The sequence below is a fragment of the Pelodiscus sinensis genome, chromosome 24 (assembly GCF_052426305.1).
Source record: "Pelodiscus sinensis isolate ZL-2025 chromosome 24, ASM5242630v1, whole genome shotgun sequence".
Lineage (NCBI taxonomy): Eukaryota > Metazoa > Chordata > Testudines > Trionychidae > Pelodiscus > Pelodiscus sinensis.
In genome coordinates, this window is record NC_143075.1 from 20,667,694 (window position 1) to 20,688,569 (window position 20,876).

General features: G+C 51.4%; 1 protein-coding gene across 1 annotated transcript in view; it reads left to right on the forward strand.

Moving 5' to 3' along the window:
- The first annotated feature begins 249 nt into the window (after positions 1–249).
- The window catches only part of LOC102445544 (protein-arginine deiminase type-2), a 78,579-nt gene continuing 57,952 nt past the window's right edge, over positions 250–20,876 (forward strand). The window contains exons 1-2 of the mRNA XM_075906208.2: positions 250–473; positions 15,204–15,387. Coding sequence (XP_075762323.2) covers positions 382–473; positions 15,204–15,387 — 276 coding nt within the window. The 5' untranslated portion in view covers positions 250–381. The remainder of the gene's footprint in view (positions 474–15,203; positions 15,388–20,876) is intronic.

A 20,876-nucleotide genomic window follows, 5' to 3' on the forward strand; every position in this document is an offset into this window, starting at 1 on the left:
GCACTGTCTGCCCCCCCCCCCAAACACACACACACACGAGCTCATGATCACGTGCTCTAGAAGTGTGGGTGCAGCCCCCCCCCCCGGCTAAAGGGGGAGTGGGGGGTGCGCTGGGGGGGAAGTTGTCCCAAACTTCTCTAAATACAAAGCGGACGCTCAGCCCTGGCTGACGGAGGGAGGGGGGTTGCTGCCGCTGATTGGCTCCCCGAGGTCCGCTAGGGAGGAGGGGGCGTGTCTGGGCCGGGGATAAGCCCGGGCTCGCGGGCGCAGGGGCCGCGGCTGGCTCGGGCTCACCTGGCGGCAGGTGGCGGCGCAGGGCGGGTGCGAGCGAGCGAGCCAGGGCAGAGCTGCGGGGCCGCGCCCGGCGCCGCTCGGGGGAAGATGCTGCGGGAGCGGACGCTGCGGCTGCAGTACGGGAGCCGGATAGAGGCGGTGTGCGCGCTGGGCACCCGGATCTCCGCCGACGTGCACGGGTGAGTGTCCCGGGGGCCCCGCAGCCCGCCGGGGCCCGGCCGGCTTCCCTGCGCCCCCCCCGGGGGTCCCCTTCTCCTGCCCGCTGCGCGCCCCCCCCCCGGGGTCCCTGCTGCGCCCCCCCAGGGTCCCTGCTGCGCCCCCCCCGGGGGTCCCCTTCTCCTGCCCGCTGCGCCCCCCCCGGGGTCTCCTTCTCCTGCCCTTTGTGTCCCCCACTGGGCCGTGAGCCCCCTTCTCCTGTCTGCTGTGCCCCTGACACTCTTGTCCTGCTGCACCTGCCACTGCAGCCCTGGCCCCAAGCAGCTTTGCCCTGCTGCAGGCACCCACTGTGCCCTGGGCACCCTTCTTCTGCTGCCCACACACACACACACGTCCCTGACCTTTAGAAAAGGAAGTTTTTTTTCACTCAGCCAGCAGTCAACCTGTGGAACTCCTTGCCAGAGGATGTGGTGAAAGGTAGAACTTTAACAGGGTTAAAACAAGAGCTACCTAGATTCATGGAGGTTAGGTCCATCAATGGCTATTAGCCAGGATGGATAGGAATGGTGTCCCTAGCCTTGATTTCTCTGGAGGTGGGTGACGGGAGGGATCACTGTTGTGTTCCCTCCCTCTGGGGCATCTGGTATCGGCCATTGTGGGCAGACAGGATACTGGGCTAGATGGACCGTTGGTATGACCCAGTGTAGCCGCTCTTATGACCTAAGGGACCCTGCCCCCATTGCACCCAGCCCACCACTCTGCCTGGTGCTCCTTTCCCTGGGGCACTCAAGCACCCATCCATTAGCCCCCTTCTCCCACACACAGGTTGGCCCCTTCTCTCGGCTACACCCGATCACTGGTCTCCCTGCACCCTTTCCAGGCACCTGTCACCTGCTGCCCTCCTGAACTCAGCCGGTGCTTTCTGCTGCCCCATCTGTGATCCCCCCCCCCCTTGCTGCAGATGGCCTGCCCTGTTACAGAGCCCCTCCCCCCACTCGCAATCTCCTCTTCACTGAGCGTGGTCCCACACGTAAGTCTCCACAGCGCCTGAGGGATCGAACTCCAGCACGTGACACGTGGTGGGTAGGGATCCAGTCAGTCACAGCCCCGGAACAGCTGGCACAGGAGTCAGATTCAATCCTGAGCCCCAGATGCCTCACTTGTGATTTTAGTGCCTGTGCTGGTGAAGGGGGTGGCTTCCAGCTGCTGAGCAGGCCTGACCCAACTCTGCCACATCCAGGTCTGGCTTCCGACTTGTGGTGTGTAACTGGCAACTATACAAAAAATCAGATCACTTCATTTGTATCTTAGTGGCCATCAGGGATGCCTGGGGGAGAGGTGAACCTGGAAGGTAAGCTGCTGCTGGGCTTGCGGGGAAAGGCTGGGGGAGTGGGAACATGAGGCTGGTGGGAGAGGGGGTTAGGACTGGGGTGCATCCCAGCCCCCTGAGCCACCCCACAGCGGCTGGCTGAAGCTTTACTGTTTGAAAAGTGTTTACAAAACAGATTCAGAAAACTGCCACTGATCCCATTCAGACCAGAAACAGGCCAAGACAGAGCTATTGTTTCTTTTAATAATAAATAAATAAAAAAAAAAGCGCTGACTGGGGTGCCAGTGGCAGGATCTGCAAATGGGTGGGTGGGGGGGCACAGCAGGACCCATGCCAGGCGGGATTGGGGGAGGGGGGTGGAACTGAGGTGCACCCCGGTCCCCTCAACTGCCACACAGCGGCTGGCTGAAGGTCTGGCAGTTGCCACTTGGAGAGCGGCTGCCCTTGTTTTTTATAAACAGCTGCTCCTTTGCCCCTGTGGCAGGACCCTCATGGTGCGGGGTGGGGCAGGGGAGAAAGGGCCGGGCTGGTGGAGGAGGGGAGGGAGAAGGGACCCTGTGCTGGTGCAGCCACAGCCTGGCCCTGCCTGGTAACCAGGGGGAGAGCCAGGGTTGCCTACCCCACACAAAAGGGGAGCGAGCAGGGGGTGCAGCCCCTTTGTTGGTTTTTTTTGTTTTTTAAGATACAGCTCTGTATTGGCCCGTTTCTGGTCTGAATGGGATCAATGGCAGTTTTCTGACTTTTGTAAATGCTTTCCAAACAGTAGCCCCCACGGAACACAGCGAACTCAATTCTGGTCCCAATTAATACAGCCCCCACCCCGCTCCTTGGAGATCAGTGGCATCCCCTCCCATGTCGAGTGAAATCCAGCCTCATGGCTTCCACTTCCCCCCGCAATCGACACCGTCTGACGCCTCCCAGGGCTCCGCTTGCATCACTGCTGTTGGCAAGGCTGCAAGAACCGTTTTTGGTTGTTTGTTTTTGTAGGAGGCGGCACAATGGCATCGCTGCTGCTCTACTTCTGCTCCATTAGCCATCCTGAGTCAGTGGGGAGAAAATAATCGGTCACAGAAGGGAGTTTCCATAGAACTTTTATTTGTTGGGGGTTATTACAAAACACCTGGTCGAATGGGCCATTATGAATTTTAGGATTTGACTGGGGAGAAGGGGGAGGGTTGGTAGCACAAAGAAACAACACAAGCCGCTGTCTAAAAATGAGACTTCTCCTCTCTGTCCTCTCTTCCCTTTTGCATCTCTGCTTCTCCATAGGGCAGCAGCAATCAGGTGAAACTGACAGAGGTTGTGTAATACTCGTCTGTTTCGCTACCCAGGCATATAATTCATGATGTATCTTAAAAAGAGGGGGGAACAGAAGCTTTGCTGACACATTGGCTTCCTAAAATGATAGCCAGGAGTAGGGACTTTTTTTAAAAAAAAAAAATCCCTGAATGTAAATATTTATTTACATTGCCGCAGACCAAGGCCCCGTTGTGTTAGGTGCTGTACGAACTGAACAGGAAGGTGGCCTTTGCCTGAAAAGCTGGACCAGGGCCAGCTTTAGGAAGTGCGGGGCCCAATTCGAACCGTTTTGCCCCCCCTAGGATTTTTTGTTGAGCACAAAAAAAGCACCCAAACAACAAACCACAATCACACACAAATATCACATCAGAAGTAGATTTGATCAAAATGCATATCAATATAGTTGAACATTTTCCAAAAAAATGCCATCCTTTATGATGCAAAATTTTACACAAAATTAAATCAGTTGCCTTAAGTGTAGGGCAAATATTTTCAATTGCAAACTATCCAATCTTTTCAATAAAATTTAAAGTTTGATTTTTTTTTTTTTTTAAGTTACCAGAGAGCGTTGCAGTTTTGTTACATTGATTTACTTTTTAAATAGCAAAAATGGAGTCTTTGTTAAGAAAGTGTCAGTTCTGTGGTCAAATTCCAGTCCTTAGTGATTTCAGCACCACTAATTTCACTAGGTAATATAGTACCTCACCACCATTGCCTCCTTTGCACTGCCCTTCAACACATATTGCCTGCATGTTGAGTCCAAGCTCAGTCTACACAAGATTTTATCAATGATTTTTGCTCAAGCAATCACTGAGACAAGACAAGGACTCAACTGATTCTAGTCAGCTCTGCCTTTAAACACTGGGGCTATATCTACACTGTAATGATTTTCCGGAAATGCTTTTAATGGAAAAGTTTTCCGTTAAAAGCATTTTCGGTAAAGCGCGTCTAGATTGTCAGGACACTTTTCCACAAAAGCACTTTTTGTGGAAAAGCGTCCGTGGCCAATCTAGTTGCGGTTTTCTGCAAAAAAAACCCCCTGATCACCATTTTTGTGATCGGGGCTTTTTTGCGGAAAACAGTCCTGTGCTGTTTACACTGTGCGTGGAATATCACCGAGCTTCATTTGCATACCTAATGAACCACCATTTTGTCCCAGAAGAGGCTCTTGCACAAGAAGGAGCATCTATACTGCCCCCTTCTTGTGCAAGAAAAGCCCTCTTGTGCAATGCCGTTCTTCCTGTCAAGTAATAGGTGTAACGGCATTGCGCAAGAGGATTTTTCTTGTGCAAGAAGGGGCAGTGTAGATGCGCCTTCTTGCGCAAGAGCCTCTTCTGGGAAAAAATGGTGGCTCGTTAGGTATGCAAATGAGGCTCGGTGATATTCCACGTTTAGCCTCATTTGCATCTTACTCGCGCAAGCAGCCGCAAGTGTAGACATAGCCCAAATGTTTTGAGACTCATGGTAAAACAATGGAGGAATTCTTGTGAGCCCATGCTTTGCACACAGTATAAATAAATAAAAATCTTCTCCACTAAAGATCCTAATGAGATAGTGCAAATGGTAAACTGAATTCAACAGCTCCTGATATGAACAGGTATCAACCTAGTTTTTCATATTTGAGATGGGTTAGCAGGACTCATACATGACAATATGAAATCTTTCCACTCTCAAGTCAGCATATTCACAAAGCACCTGTAATTTTGATCCATGCATTTATTGGATAGTGAAAGAGAAAGGAGGGGAATTAGTGTAGACAAATGTTCAAATTTTTAAAAAAATGCCGAAGGAACTAGGACTGGGCTCCTACATCTCATGTTCAGAACTAATTAGGACACTTATGACCAGATTTTCAAAGTTGTGTAAAACTCCGATATCTTTGAAGATCCAAGTTGGCAACTGTCTCTTTAGGAGCTTAATTACCTTTGAAAATCTGAGCTTAGATTTCCAAGTCCAATTATCAAAAATGACTTTAGTCACTCGTGCTTTTGAAAATGTTAACTGGGGACCTAAAGAGACAAAAGGCAGGAGATATGGTATTCCTTTAAAAAAAAAAAAAGTGACATCTAGTTTTAGCTAAATGTTATATTATTTTTCTCCCGGGGCAACTGCCCCCTCCAGCCCCCTCACTACGCCACTGCCCTTCCCTCCTGCAGATCTATCATCTTATGCGTGTGCAAGATCTGAGAGCCGTCCCATGAATCTGCAGTTAGTGTCTGTGGCACCTGCTTCCGGGTGGTGTCTCAGTGCTGCCCCATTCACCTCCAAAGAGGGGGCTTCCCAAAGCAGGCCCTTACTGCAGACCCCCAAAGCATCCACAGGTCCAGTCTCCTTGATCTTGGATTTCGCTTCTATCCTCTCTCCAACCCCCAACAGAACTACTGTGCCCTCCTGGCTTAGGAAAGGAATAGACAGGAGGATGGAAATTAACCCGCCCAGTCTCACGTCCCTTACGCAGGGAACGAGACCTCTTCATTAGTCCCCAGCTGGAGTACCATGTCCAGTTCTAGGCGCCACATTTCAGGAAATGTGGAGAAACTGGAGAAAGCCCAGAGAAGATCAACACAAATGAGGAAAGGTCTAGAGAACATGAGAAATGAAGCAAGGCTGAAGAAATTGGCCTTGTTTACCTTGGAAAAGAGAAGACAGAAAGGGACATGACAGCAGCTTTCAAGTATCTAAAAGAGTATCATAAGGAAGAGGAAGAAAAATTGTTCTGCTTGGCCTCTGAGGTTAGGATGAGAAGCAATGGGTTTAAATTGTAGATATTTAAGACCAGGCTAGACAGACACCTACAGAGTAGGCAACTCAGCTTTGGAAGCCCTGGGGGCTACACTGATACTTACAGAACATGCTGAGGGCCTCCACTTAAGAGTGGTTGCATATGCAAGCAAATATATACAGATAGCTTCTCTCACACTGACAAGCATGAATACAAAGATTAAGGCAAGACTACACCACACACAGGCCCCATTTAAGTCAGTTCTCCTGCCCCCACAGCTCCTCACCCTCCCCTGCTGTCCTGACTCCTGCCCAGGTGGGTGACAACCTGGGAAGCAGTGATCATGAGATGGTAGATTTCAGGATCCTGACCAAAGGAAGAAAAGAGAGTAGTAAAATACACACCTTGGACTTCAGAAAAGCAGATTTTGACTCCCTCAGAGATCTGATGGGCAGAATCCTCTGGGATTCTAAGATGAAGGGGAAAGGAGTCCAGGAGAGCTGGCAGTATTTTAAAGAAGCCTTATTGAAGGCACAGAAAGAAACCATCCCGACGTGTAGCAAGAGAGGCAAACATGGTAGGAGTCGGGATTGGCTTACGGGGGAAATCCTTGGTGAACTTAAGCACAAAAAGGAAGCTTACAAAAAGTGGAATTTGGACAAATGACCAGGGAGGGGTTTAAATGTATAGCTCGAGAATGGCAGGGGGTTATCAGGAAGGTAGAAGTGCAGATGGAATTGCGACTGGCTAAGGATGTGAAGGGTAACAAGAAAGGTTTCTACAGGCATATTAACAAGAAGAAGGTGATCAGAGAGGGTGTGGGACCCCTACAGAATGAAGGAGGTAACCTAGTGACAGATGATGTGGGGAAAGCTGAAGTACTCAATGCTTTCTTTGCCTCTGTATTCACGGACAAGGTGGGTTCTGGGACTAATGCGCTAAGTGACGCAAGATGGGATGAAGATGGACAGCCCGTGGTGGGTAAAGAACAGGTTAGGAACTATTTAGAAAAGCTAAACGTACACAAATCCATGGGTCCGGACTTAATACATCCGAGGGTACTGAGGGAGTTGGCAAATGTCATTGAGGAGCCTTTGGCCATTATATTTGAAAAGTCATGGAGATTGGGAGAAATCCCGGATGATTGGAAAAAGGCAAATAGAGTGCCCATCTTCAAAAAAAGGAAGAAGGACGATCCAGGGAACTATAGGCCGGTCAGTCTTACCTCGGTTCCTGGAAAAATCATGGAAGGGATCCTTAAAGAATCCATTTTGAGGCACTTGGAAGAGAGGAAAGTGATTAGGAATAGTCAGCATGGATTCACAAAGGGCAAGTCGTGCCTGACCAATCTGATTAGCTTCTATGATGAGGTAACAGGCTCTGTGGACGTGGGAAAGTCAGTGGATGTTATATACCTTGAGTTTAGCAAGGCTTTTGATACAGTCTCCCACAATGTTCTCACCAGCAAGTTAAGGGAATGTGGATTGGATAAATGGATGGTAAAATGGATAGAAAGCTGGCTAGAAGGCCGGGCCCAGCGAGAAGTGATCAACGGCTCGATGTCAGGATGGCGGTCGGTTTCTAGTGGAGTGCCCCAAGGTTCAGTTCTAGGAATGGTTTTGTTCAATATCTTTATTAACGACCTGGATGAGGGGATGGATTGCACCCTCAGCAAGTTTGAGGATGACACTAAACTAGGGGGAGAGGTAGATACGCTTGAGAGCAGAGATAGGGTCCAGAGTGACTTAGACAAATTGGAGGATTGGGCCACAAGAAATCTGATGATGTTCAACAAGGATAAGTGTAGAGTCCTGCACTTGGGACAGAAGAATCCCAAGCATTGTTACAGGCTCGGGACCAACCAGCTAAGTTGTAGTTCTGCAGAAAGCGACCTGGGGGTTACAATGGATGAGAAGCTAGATATGAGTCAACAGTGTGTCCTTGTAGCCAAGAAGGCTAATGGCATATTAGGTTGCATTAAGAGGAGCATTGCCAGCAGATCCAGAGATGTCATTATTCCCCTTTATTCGGCTTTGGTGAGGCCACATCTAGAGTATTGTGTCTAGTTCTGGGCCCCCCACTATAGAAAGGATGTGGACGCATTAGAGAGGGTCCAGCGGAGGGCAACCAAAATGATTAGGGGGCTGGAGCACATGACCTATGAGGAGAGACTGAGGGATCTGGGTTTGTTTAGTCTGCAGAAGTGAAGAGTGAGGGGAGATTTGAGAGCAGCCTTCAACTTCCTGAAGGGAGGTTCCAAAGAGGATGGAGAGAGGCTGTTCTCAGTAGTGACAGATGGCAGAACAAGGAACAATGGTCTCAAGTTGCAGTGGGAGAGGTCCAGGTTGGATATTAGGAAAAACTATTTCCCTAGGTGGGTGGTGAAGCACTGGAATGGGTTCCTTAGGGAAGTAGTGGAGTCTCCATCCCTAGAGGTGTTTGAGTCTCGGCTTGACAAAGCCCTGGCCGGGTTGATTTAATTGGGATTGGTCCTGCCTAGAGCAGGGGGCTGGACTTGATGACCTTCTGAGGCCTCTTCCAGCTCTATGATTCTATGATTCTCACTGCCCTCAGCCCTCCTGCAACCTGCCCCCTTCCACCAGCCCTTCTCTCCCCCCTGTGACCACTCCTCCAGTAGCCCCACTCTGATCATGTGAGCTACCCCTCTTCTAACACCTCCCTCTACACACCTCCCCTGCCTCTCTCCTCTGGTGCTAGTCCCTCCCCTGTAGGTGTCTGCCCACAGAATCCCCTGGCACCTACTCCTTCCCTTAGCCCTGCACTCTCCTCGTGCCTCCCCCTTCCCTCGCTGCCCCTGCCCCCTTTGCCCTCTTTTTCCCTGATGTCCACCCCCTCACCATCCTCTACCCCCATTCTCCTCCTGCCCCTCTGTGCCCTCAGACATGCCTTGCTCCATCCCCACCTTTTTCATGCCCACCCCTTCTTTCAAGCCTTCTCCCAGAACCTCCCTCTCCCGCTTTAGCCCCTAATGCCCTTCCCCTCTCCTCTCCCCTCCCAGCATCACCCTGTCCCCCCTCCCACTGACATATCCCCTTCTGCCCTTTTCCTCATTGTCTGTACTTGGCCCCCTGGCATTTGTCTCTCCTCCATACTGTCTCTTGGTACCTTCCGCTTTCTCCCCCCCCCCCCCCCAAGCCTCTTCCTCTCTCCCACCCCCTTCCCCCGTCCCTTCTGTACAAGCCCCTTCCTCTCCCAGCCCTTCCTCCTAGTGTCCCCCTCCTCTCCCTTCTGCGGGGCCAGACGCCAAACCGCGTGCGCCGCCGCCTTCTCAGTTTTAAAATCCTCACTCACCTGCAAATGACGCACATGGTTGCAACAGCCCACAGCGTGTGCAGGTAAGGGCAGGTGGGAGCCGAGCCAAGCCGAGGGAGCTGACTTCCAGGTTCAAGGGCACGGGGCCTGATTCAGCCGAATTGGCTGAATCGGCTTAAGGCCGGCCCTAGGGTGGACAATCAAGTGTCAGAGAAGAGGAGGAGATAGCCAGGCAGATGAGGTTTCCTCCACAAAGCTCAATGGGATAGTTTGGCGTATGTGGGGAGGGGGGCGTTTAAAGATCAGACAGATTCTTTAAAACCCACAGGAGGGCCTGCGTGTGGCAGATCGGTCTCCACTTTGAAAGTTTCTGGAAGGCATCATGCTCCTCTAAGTTTGTGGAAGGCCCCGTAGCCTATTCGTCTTGCCATCCATGACCATGCTGGACAGCATGACATGAGCGGAAAGCAGTTCCACCCAGTGTCCGGCATCTCAGCCTGTTCAGGGGGAGAGCTTTTCCGATGAGCATCCCGGAGGGATCCTGGCCTCTGGACAACTCACTTAACTCAGCAAACTCATTTCTTGAGGCATTAGCTCTGTGCCCTGGTAGTTAGAAGCTGTCTCTCCACATTTGCACGCTGCTCAGCAACACACTGCCCTCGGGCTTCTGTAATTGCAAACTCACCGTTAGCTGCACAGAGGCGTGAATTTGCATGTGAATTTCCAGGGCATAAAGGTTCGCTCATGTATGCTAGCTGTCTGTGATACAGCTCGAGCACCACGCAATGGTTGGCAAGTGTCAGTCCTGTAGTTCTAATCAGTCCTGTGGTTCTAATATCAGGTTGTTTGGGGGTGGAAGTACATTGGTTAATTTTAAATAGGTTTTTTAAAAAATCAGTCCAAAATAGCGAAAGGTCAGTTGTAGTGGGGAGAGGGGTTGGGGGGATGAGTGGGTGCAGTGGGTTTTTCCTGGTGATTAGAACTCTGGGTAAGTGACACTGATTTTTCTGGTGTCCTGGCTATATGGCCCAGGCTATGGGGCATGAAGATTCTGCTGCTGGAAGCATTGTGGGGAAGAAGGCATTGAAGTTGGGAGAGGCCCTTACAATGCTCTTTCTCCAGGGAGTGTTTTCTAGCAATTTGCATGTCCTTTCTTGCACTTGCTTGCATTGATTTTAGTCTTTGGTGACGGGGCACTTGAATCCGCTCCTGCTGCAGAAATGGAAAGGAATCGTTTGCACTGGGAGCATTAAACACAAGTATGTAGGGGCAAAATTAGAAAAGTCAAGGCACAAAATGAGCTCGAGCTCACTAGACACATAAAGGATCACAAGAAAACAATCTGCCGATATCCTAAAAGCAAGAGGAAGACCAAGGACAGGGGAGGCCCATTACTAAACAAAGAGGGAAAAACATAACAGCTGGCGTGGAAATGGGAGAGGTTCTTTAATGACTTCTTTAGTTTGCTTTTCACCGAGGAGATTGGTGGTGATTGGATGCCTACGGTTGTGAATGCCAATGAAAATGGCTAGGTTCAGAAGCTAAGACAGAAAGATCAAGGGGAAGTGGTAGATGTGTTATATCTAGACTTTAGGAAGGTGTTTGATACAGTCTCACATGACTATGTAAATCTAGATGGAGCCACAGTAAGGTGGGTGAGTATCTGATTGGATAACCATTCCCAGAGGAAAAACCAAGGACTTCCATGGCACCTTGAAGACTAACAGATTTATTTGGGCATAAGCTTTCGTGGGTAAAGCCCACTTCATAGATGCATACTCCTGAAGTGGGTTTTACCCACAAAAGCTCATGCCCCAAAGGAATCTGTTAGTTTTCAAAGTGCACAAGACTTGTTTTTGCAGATACAGACTAACATTCCCAGAGAGTAGTTATCAATGGCTCGCAGTTGTGCTGGAAGGACATAACACGAGTGGGGTTCTGCAGGGATCAGTGTTGGGTCCAGTGTAGGGATGTAAGTGAGTAGTCGACTTGTCTATCATATAGTCAACCAGTTCCTCGACTAGTCACCCCCCCCTCCCCCCACACTGCCCTTGCTGCCTCTAACAGAGGCAGCAAGGGGGGGAGTAGGAGCCGGTGCTGGGGGGGAACCAACTTAAAAGCCAGTTCCCCCCAGCACCATTTCTGCAGGAAACAGGGGAGAAGCGGGGACTGGGAGCGAGCTGGGAATCAGTTGATTCCCAGCTCAAACCCAGTCCCTGATGCTGCAACTCTGCTGGCTCTTGATACATTTGAAAATCAGAAGTTCAGCAGAAGGGACCCAGCATGAGCTGGCAATCAGCTGTCCTGGCTCACACTGGGTCCCCCTGCTGTGCTTCAGCCTTTTAAATGTATTAAAAGCTTGCCAGCGCTTAATACATTTAAAAGGCAGAGCCACAGCGGGGTTAGCTGCCGAGACCGGAAGCTAACCCCTCTGTGGCTCCCTTGCTTATTGACTAATTGACTACCAGTGATTCCCAAACTTATCGGCATCATGCCCCTTTCTGATTTTTGAGAAACCTTCACGCCCCCCCTCCGCCCCCAAAAAATAGCAACAAAACTTGTTGAGAGAAAAAAAAAGGGAACTGATCGGGGCTGAAAAACAGTCGCAGCCCCTTTAATTCCCAGGAGCAGTGTTTATAAAAAATTTTTTAAAAAGGTGCCGGTACTCCAAGTGAAAAGTTGTTGACCCCCCCAAAAAAAGGTTGCCCTTTTAAGAGCAGGCATTGCTCTTTTAAGGAGGCCATATTAAAATCTGCCCGGGATGCTCCATCCTCCCCCCATCCCAGCCAGCCCGAGCTGTGCATGTTCCGGCGGACTCCCAAGCCAGGAAAAACAGAAAACACCGGACATTTCACATGGTATTCTGAATTTTTTTTTACTGGACAGACCGGGCTCTTTCTTGGGGGGTGGGGAGGATTGATGGGGGGGAGGGTCGGTCGCCTCGGGCCACCCCCCTGGAATTTTTTTACACCCCCTCTGGGGGAGTGCCCCCCATTTTGGAAACCTATGGACAAAGTTGATGGAAAATCCTTCAACTAGTTGATTAAACTATATTTAACATCCCTAGTCCAGTGCTTCGTCGATTATTCAGATAACAAAGTAGAGAGTGCACTTGTAAAGTCTACAGATTACACCAAACAGGGAGAGGTTGCAAGTCCTTTTGAGGGTGCAATTCTAATTCAAAATGATCCGAACAAATTGGAAAAATGGTCAGCGGTAAATAGGATGAAATTCAATAAGGACAAATTCAAAATCTTCCACTTAGGAAGGAACAATTGGTTTCAAACATACAAAATAGGGAAGTGACTATCTAGGAATGGGTACTGCAGAAAGGGATCTAGGGGTCATAGTGGAGTCAGACTACAAGCTACATACGATCTAAGGGTATGTCTACACTGCCATCCTAGTTCGAACTAGGGTGGCTAATGTAGGCATTCGAACTTGCAAATGAAGCCCGGGATTTAAATATCCCGGGCTTTATTTGCAAGTTCCCGGGTGCCGCCATTTTTAAATGCCCCGTAGTTCAAACTACCTGCCCGTGGCTACACGTGGCACAGACTGCCATTGCAAGAGGATTAACATTAGTTTGAATTAGGAGCTTTAATTCGACCTATCTCGTCCGTGCCGCGTGTAGCTGCAGGCAGGTAGTTCAAACTATGGGGCATTTAAATATGGCGGCGCCCGGGAACATGCAAATAAAGCCCTGGATATTTAAATCCCAGGCTTCATTTGCAAGTTCGAATGCCTATATTAGCCACCCTAGTTCAAACTAGGATGGCAGTGTAGACATACCCTCACAGTGTAACACTGTTGGGGGTGGGAGGGAAGCAAATATTTTAGGATGTTATTGCAGGAGTGCTGTAAGCAAGACAGAAGCAGTAATTTTTCTACTCTATTCTGTGCTGATTAGACCTCAACTGGAGTATTGTGTCCAGTTCTGGGTGGACAAATTATAGAAGTTCAGGAGAAGAGCAACAAAAATGATTTACGGTCTAGCAAATATGACCTATGAGGGAAGCCCGAAAGAACTGGGATTGTTTAATCTGGAAAAGAGAAGGCAAAGAGGACATGATAGCACCTTTCAAGTATTTAAAGGGTTGCAACAAGGAGAATAAGGTTTCTCCTTCCTCCTTGGCTTCTGAGGGTAGGACAAGAAGCAATGGGCTTCAATTGCAGCCAGGGAGGCTTAGGTTGGACATTAGGAAAAACTTCCTACCTGTCAGAGTGGTTAAGCACTGGAATGAATGGCTGAGAGAGGTTGTGGAATCTCCATCACTGGAGACATTTAAGGTTAGATAAACATCTGCCAGAGATGGTCTAGGTGGTGCTTGGTCCAGCCATGAGTGCAGGGGTCTGGACCTGATGACCTGTGGGTGTTCCTTCCAGTCCTAGGATTCTGTGAAGGGGTGTGGGGTGGTCTGTCTTTGGGGACATAAGCTAGCATCGCCCTTCACTCCTCTGCATGCACCAGGCTGACTCTGTCTGAAAGCCGAGAAGCTCCAGTTACTACGCATGAGCTACAGGATTAGTTGCTTTGGCAACTGAGTTTCTGGTTACTTGTTGCACCACAGGGGGCTGGTTCTAGGATTATTTCCCCGTGACCTGAAGCAGGTGAGGGGTTACAACTGCTGAGGTTCAGCTCCGTGCTCTCCTTCAGCAATGGCCGCTTGGTGCTGCAGCCCCGGGCCATGTGCCGCTAGAACAAAATCAGCACGTCTTCCACAGGTTCTTAACGTAACTGCCCCTGCATTTATGCCCTGAGCTAGTGTTCAGAAAGAGCCCATCATAACTGCACCTAGGGACTCCCATTGTCCAAAAGATCAGCTCTTTGTATTCCGAAATCCAGCCCATCCGCTTGCTAAGGATGTGGGGGTCCATAGTGTGGTCCGCAGATGAGACTTGCTCTAATAGGGAATAGTGATAGAAATGTAGCCGTATTAGTCTGGTGTAGCTGAAACAAAAAACAGGACTATGTAGCACTTTAAAGACTACAAGATGGTTTATTAGGTGATGAGCTTTCGTGGGCCAGACCCACTTCCTCAGATCAAATAGTGGAAGAAAATTGTCACAACCATATATACCAAAGGATACAATTTAAAAAAATGAACACATATGAAAAGGAGAAATCAAATTTCAGAACAGAAGGGGGGTGGGGGGAAGGTAAATGTCTGTGAGCTAATGATATTAGAGGTGATAATTGGGGAAGCTATCTTTGTAATGGGGAAGATAATTAGAGTCTTTATTCAAACTTAAGTGTAAAGTGTCGAATTTAAGCATGAATGACAGTTCAGAGGATTCTCTTTCAAGTGCAGTCTTAAAAGGCCTTTGAAGCAGGATGCAGGTAATCAAGTCATTGTTGAGACAATGTCCTTTCTGGTTGAAATGTCATTCATGCTTAAATTCGACACTTTACACTTAAGTTTGAATAAAGACTCTAATTATCTTCCCCATTACAAAGATAGCTTCCCCAATTATCACCTCAAATATCATTAGCTCACAGACATTTACCTGATCATCAGTGCTGCTCTATTGAGTTCAGTGCAAGCATCTCTTCAGGAGCCTTGACATGGGAGTGACATATCTTCCACATCTTAATGACTTAACCAACTAACCAATGAAGGTGCTTATGGTTCTTATCAGCCTCTTGTAACTATTTAGTCTTGAAGGTGCTACTAGACTATTTGTTGTTTGTTTTTTAAGTTTTTCCTGTTACCGACTAACTTGGCTAGCCCAAGTTTATCTACTCTGTCTGTCTGTCTGTCGGTCTCTCTCGCTTTTTTTTTCTCTCCCCCTCCCGCTTTTTTCTTTTTTCTCTTTTTTTTCTTTCTCCTCTTCCCCCCTCCCCCCCCCCACCCCTGGCTCCCTCCTTCCCTTATTTATTCTCGGATCTGGACTTCTAACACTCCAGTTATCCAAAGAAGTGGGTTTTGCCCACAAAAGCTCAGGATCCCATCTACATGTTTTGTTGGTCTTTAAGGTGCTACTAGACTACTGGTTGCATTTAAGTTTTTCCTATTACAGACTAACTCGGCTGCCCCCTGAAGTTTTTGAACAGGGAAAGGGAGAGCGAGGCATCTCCGAGTTGTCTCTCCACAGCCCTCTGATCCCCACGCCCTCCCTCTGTTGCAGAGCGGCTCCTGCAGGCGCTGTGTCGTTCAGCGTCAAGCACACGGCTGGGGTTCAAGTTGAAGTTGTTACCGATGACCAATCACAGGAGGTCCCCCCAGATGGCGGGAAGCAGTGGCCTCTGGACCCGGGGACAGTCCTGAAGCTCAGCATGAGTAAAGCCAGCGCCGAGGCCAATGACAACAAGGTAAAGGGAGGCTGGGAGGGCGTCCTTGTATCCTGGGCATGCACTTGGCTTGAGACAGGAGTCGGGATGAGACGTGCTTGGGGTGCTTGCTGCTATTGCCAAGGGTGAGCTAGGATCAAGGGGAAATGCATCTTTATGGGCAGGTGCAGGCTGGTATTAATTCTCACTCCTCAGAGAGGCAAAGTCCGTCAGCTCCTCTCCCTCCCTTAGAGGGGGGCGATAGATTGTCCTGTGTGGGCAAGCAGGAGGCGAGGTATCCCAAGGGGATTCTGGGATTGAGGGTGCTCTGGGAACATCCACCCTACACTGGACAGAGCATGTCTGGGGGTCATCTCCACTGTCAGGGACGTTTGTGTGAGTGGCCTCTTCTCTCGTGTCCTCAGTCAGACTTGAAAGCTCCAGGATCAAATGAGGATGCTCCCAGTTTCTGATTGGTGGCTGGCTTCCTTTGAACTTTGCCACTGTGGTTGCTGTTACATGGCGTCTCCTTTTTGGTTGAGGTGCAAAGACAGGTCATTGGATGTGTGCATGTAGCTTAGGCTATAGGGCAGGGGTGGGCAATAATTTTTTGCCAGGGGCCACTTTGGAAATTTTCGAAGTGGCCCTGGGCCACGTAGGAAGGGGCGGGGCATTGAGCAGAAGGGGCGTGGCCAAGGTATCTCCAGATTCCCCACCCCCAGACAATGATTGGTCTAGGGGTGAAGGAGTGCTTTTGCCCCCACCCCATGTTCCCCCCAGATGCCCCAATGAGGGCCTAGACGCGGGGGAGTGCACAAAGCCTCCTCCGCTCTCCCTCCCCACCCTGTGAGCAGTGCGGCGCTTCAAAGCGCCACGTGCTCCTGGCAGGGCGGGCAGAGGCTTCTCATGCTCCCCTGCCCCCAGGTCCTAATTGGCCTGGGGGTGGAGGAGCAGCAGGGCCTCACGGGCTGGATCCACCTGCTTGGCAGGTCGGATCCAGCCCACAGAGGCTCTTTTGCCCACCCCTGCTGTAGGGAGTCGAATACAGGCTCGTGGCTGGAGCGTAGAGGGAGGAATGCTACATAAAGGCTCTGACATGGGTAACTGTGCGAGGCTGGCCCCAAAGCCAGCAGGGCGATACCGTTCTGTGTGTCTCGATCAAGGGTCCGTCTGAGGACCCCAGACCCTTGTGCTCCATTCACTGTACTTTCACTCCATGTCCAGGCCGCGTGGTGAAGAGTCCCACGTGGAACACTGCCAGGGCTGGGCATGTCCACAGCACTGGGAGCTGGTGAGCCTTGGGTGGCCATGGCCTTGTCAGGGGTTGGTGCCGTTCTCGTGTTTCAAGCGTTTCCTCCGCCCAAGGAGGAAGCAGTTAAAACATCTTGGCTACGTCTACACTGGCCCCTTTTCCGGAAGGGGCATGTTAATTTCAGCGATCGCAATAGGGAAATCCGCGGGGGATTTAAATATCCCCCGCGGCATTTAAATAAAAATGTCCGCCGCTTTTTTCCAGCTTTTAGAAAAGCCGGAAAAGAGCGTCTACACTGGCCCCGATCCTCCGGAAAAAGCGCTTTTTTCAAAGTAGGAATAAGATCCTCCGGAAAAGGGCGCTTTTTCCGGAGGATCGGGGCCAGTGTAGACGCTCTTTTCTGGCTTTTCTAAAAGCCGGAAAAAAGCGGCGGACATTTTTATTTAAATGCCGTGGGGGATATTTAAATCCCCCGCGGATTTCCCTATTGCGATCGCTGAAATTAACATGCCCCTTCCGGAAAAGGGGCCAATGTAGACGTAGCCCTTGGGTCTGATGTTCCCCCAGCGGGGACGGGAAAGAGCAGTTTGCTGACCGCTCCTCGGCTCAAACTTGTGTCTATGCTTTGTTCCAGTGGTCCCCAACCATTTGAGATTGCCAGACGCCAGGGGGCATGGCCGTTCGCCCGCCGGGCGCCAGAGGGCAGGGACACTTGCGCACCCGGGGGCGGGCCCTCCCGGGCCTTCCCCCCCCATAGCCACGTGCCCAGGACTGGTGCCCCCTCCAAGGGCCGCGTGCCCGGGGCCAGCACCATCCCCAAGCACCGCACGTCCAGGGCCGGCGCCCTCTCCAAGCGCCGCATGCCTAGAGCGCGGGCGGCCAATCCGCGGCGCTCCCGGGGCCGGCGCTCACTGTGCGCCATGCGCCCGGGGCCGGCTCCGGCACCATGCATGCGCCACGTGCCCAGGGCCAGGCCAGTCCCGAGCACTTGGCGGGCGCACACAAATGCCCCCGTGGGTGCAATGGCACCCGCAGGCACCATGTTGGGGACCACTGCTTTGTTCTGTCGGTCGGTTGCTGAGCAGCTTGCAACGGAAGGGGTGAGCGGCCTGCATTGGACCCCTCTGCCCGCTATTGGAAGCTGGCTAGCAGGCTTGGGGAGTTTGAGCTCGTGACGGTGCGTCGAGGAGCTCCCAACCCTGCACCCCCATCCGCAGCCAGATGTGACGCTCAGCCGGCCGGGAGAGTAGACGGTTTTATTGCTTCTCAGAGACACAGCGCAGCGCAGGCTCGATGTTAGCTCCGACACCGAGAGCAGACAGCCTTCATCCTCTCAGGACTGAGGAAGGGCTCACGGGCCCTGAACCCCCCATTCCTGCTCTGTCCCCTCTCCTCATCCTACCCAGCCGAGACTGCCTCACCCCCACAGCCACGGCTCACTCGCCCCAGGCAGCCCCGCCTCCTCCATTGTCCTCCTTCCAGATCCAAGGTGTTATCTGCTGTCACCTGGGCCTCAGGAGGGGAGAGACTGCACCTGCTTCCCCAGTGAGTCACCCCCAGCCCCCCCCTCCTCATGCAGCTAGTGCTGCAGGGCCCGGGGAAACTGAGGCACCCACACACAGTGCCACGACAGAGCAGCAGCATAGGACAGTAGGATCACAGATAACCCCATAAGACAAACGGTGAATGCAACATCAGAGTGAACACAGGATTACAAAAGTAGACACCCCCCCCCCCCACACACACACTATGCCACAGGACTGGATCGGGAAACCGACATGCAGTCCGGCAGCTGGGATTGTGACACTAAAAGGCTTTGATTTTCAGGTCCCTGTGCATCAATCCCTTCTGTTCTCGTGGCTTCCCGTCCGACCGCAGTCCTGTATCCTTCTGAGTAGGACATCCAAAAGTGCTGCCCCATCAAACGTGGCCAAAAAGCCCATTGAGTTCAATGGGAGCCGAGTTTGGCGAAGGCTGAACTCTCTGGAAAATCCAGCCCTTAACTAGGAAGCACGTCCCAGGGGCCCAACCAGGTAGTGGACAGATTACAGCACAGGGCCGGCTCACAACATTTTGGCACCTGAGGCAGGGAGCTCAAATGAGGCCCCCGTGCCTTCTCGCTTGGGCCAAAACTTTGAAAGGTCTCAATTCTCTGGGTCCTAGTGCCTCCCCCTCTCTGCTGCCCGGTCTGGCACCTGAGGCGGCCGCCCTGTTAAAGCAGCAAACCCTCTGCTAAGCTCACTCTTCCATCATCACCTCCTCTTGCTGCCAATGTGAGGTCAGGGATGTTTATGTTATACCCAGAGGCTGTGTCTAGACTGGCCAGTTTTTCCAGAAAATCAGCCACTTTTCCAGAAAAACTTGCCAGCTGTCTACACTGGCCGCTTGAATTTCCACAAAAGCACTGGCTTCCTACTGTCAGAAATCAGTGCTTCTTGCGGAAATACTATGCTGCTCCTGTTCAGGCAAAAGTTCCTTTTGCACAAGCTTTTGGGCAAAAGGGCCAGTGCAGACAGCTCAGATTTGTTTTGCACAAAAAAGCCCCGATCGTGAAAATGGCGATCGGGGCTTTTTTGCGGAAAAGCGCATCTAGATTGGCATGGACGCTTTTCCGCAAAAAGTGCTTTTGCGGAAAAGCATCCGTGCTACTCTAGACGCTCTGTTCCAAAAATGCTTTTAACGGAAAACTTTTCCGTTAAAAGCATTTCCGGAAAATCATGCCAATCTAGACGCAGCCAAAGTCCTTCCTCGGGTTGGTGTCTGGCTGCTCCCCTCTCCTTCCGGCCACCCGTGGCTAATTCCATGCCAATTGGCCCCTTTCTTCCTCTTCGGGAAAGGGACAAGCTGAGACCTGGCTTAGTGCAAGCTCCAGTCTCCCTGCTAGTCTCTGTCTCCTTGGGAGGCTTTCAGATTTTGGATCCACCTTCCCCACTCCCCCGCAATCAGGCTCAGTCCTGAAACTGAGCAGCTCGTTGGCATTGGCAGGGCACCTGCCGATTCACCACTAGATCAGAGAGCTGCTATTTTTGCCCCTCCCTGTCCCGCTGCTCATGCACACGCTGCAGTGCTTGGCTGCTCTCCACTCCGGAGCTCTGCTGCCGGGAGCCGCTTGCGTCCTTCCATGTCACCCAGCACCCCCGGGGAATGGAAAACGGCGCCGAGTCCAGTCACTTAAACCTTCCCTCGCCACGTGGGTCTCCCATGGCAGCAGGCCCGTGCACTGCAGGGCTGCCACCCACCAGGCGCGCCGCTGACTCTGAGGCAACGTCTTCACTGCGAGTTCTTCCGGCAGAAAATATGCTAATGAGGGACTCATTAGCATAAATTGCAATCTCATTAGCATATTGTCTGCCATTTCTTTTTGCACTTGGGTTGTTGCGCAAAATGAAGCAGTGTGGACCTTTTTTGGGGGGGGGAGCAAAAACCCTGTTTTGCGCAAGATCCTTATCCCTGGCCAGGACAGGCATACGGATCTTGTGCAAGCAGGGGGTTTTGTGCCAAAAACAAGTCCACACTGCTGCTTTTTGCGCAAAAACCCTTTGCGCAAAAAAAAGGCAGAAAATATGCTAATGAGATTGACTTATGCAAATGAGTCCTTCATTAGCATATTTTGTGCCCGAAGAACCCGCAGTGAAGACAAAGCCTGAGCGAGCTGGCTTGCTGTAGCCATCTGGCATGTAGCCCCTCGAAGTCTCCTGGCCGTCTCTGGTGTCTGATCTCCTACAGGGCTGAGCGAGGGCTTCTTAGCTCCGGAGTCCGGGCTTCTGACCCCTTTGGTTGAGAAGTGCAGATGGGCTGGATGGGGCGACTAGTCTCCAGCTGCGTGCATGTCCCTCGCTTTGCTTAGGTGCCCCCTTGCCTGGAAAACCAGCGGTGCCGCAGGTCAGGACTGCAGTATTTACCCTTGTCTTACTGAGTGCGGAGAGCAGGTGTAACCCACACCCCTTCGGTGCAGTGCGGTAGCCCAGCTAGTAGCACTGCGACCTACAGCGTGAATGATGAGTCTGCGCTACAGCCGCAGCTAAGAGCCTGCTGCCCTTTGGCTCGTGCGCTAGGCTCCAAGGGTCCCAGGTTCTGTTCCGCCCACGAGAGTTTCGCAGGCACAATGGAGAGAAGGGAATTCCTGGCTTTGCTGCATCACCTTTCTGTTGATCAAATATGCCCAGCAAAGGGACTTTCCCCGTAGGCCTAGAGTCGGAGTCACCAGTGATGCACCCTCCCTGTGCACTGCCCGGTGTGGGGATGGGCCATGGGACATGAGGGTGCCGCCAGCATATTC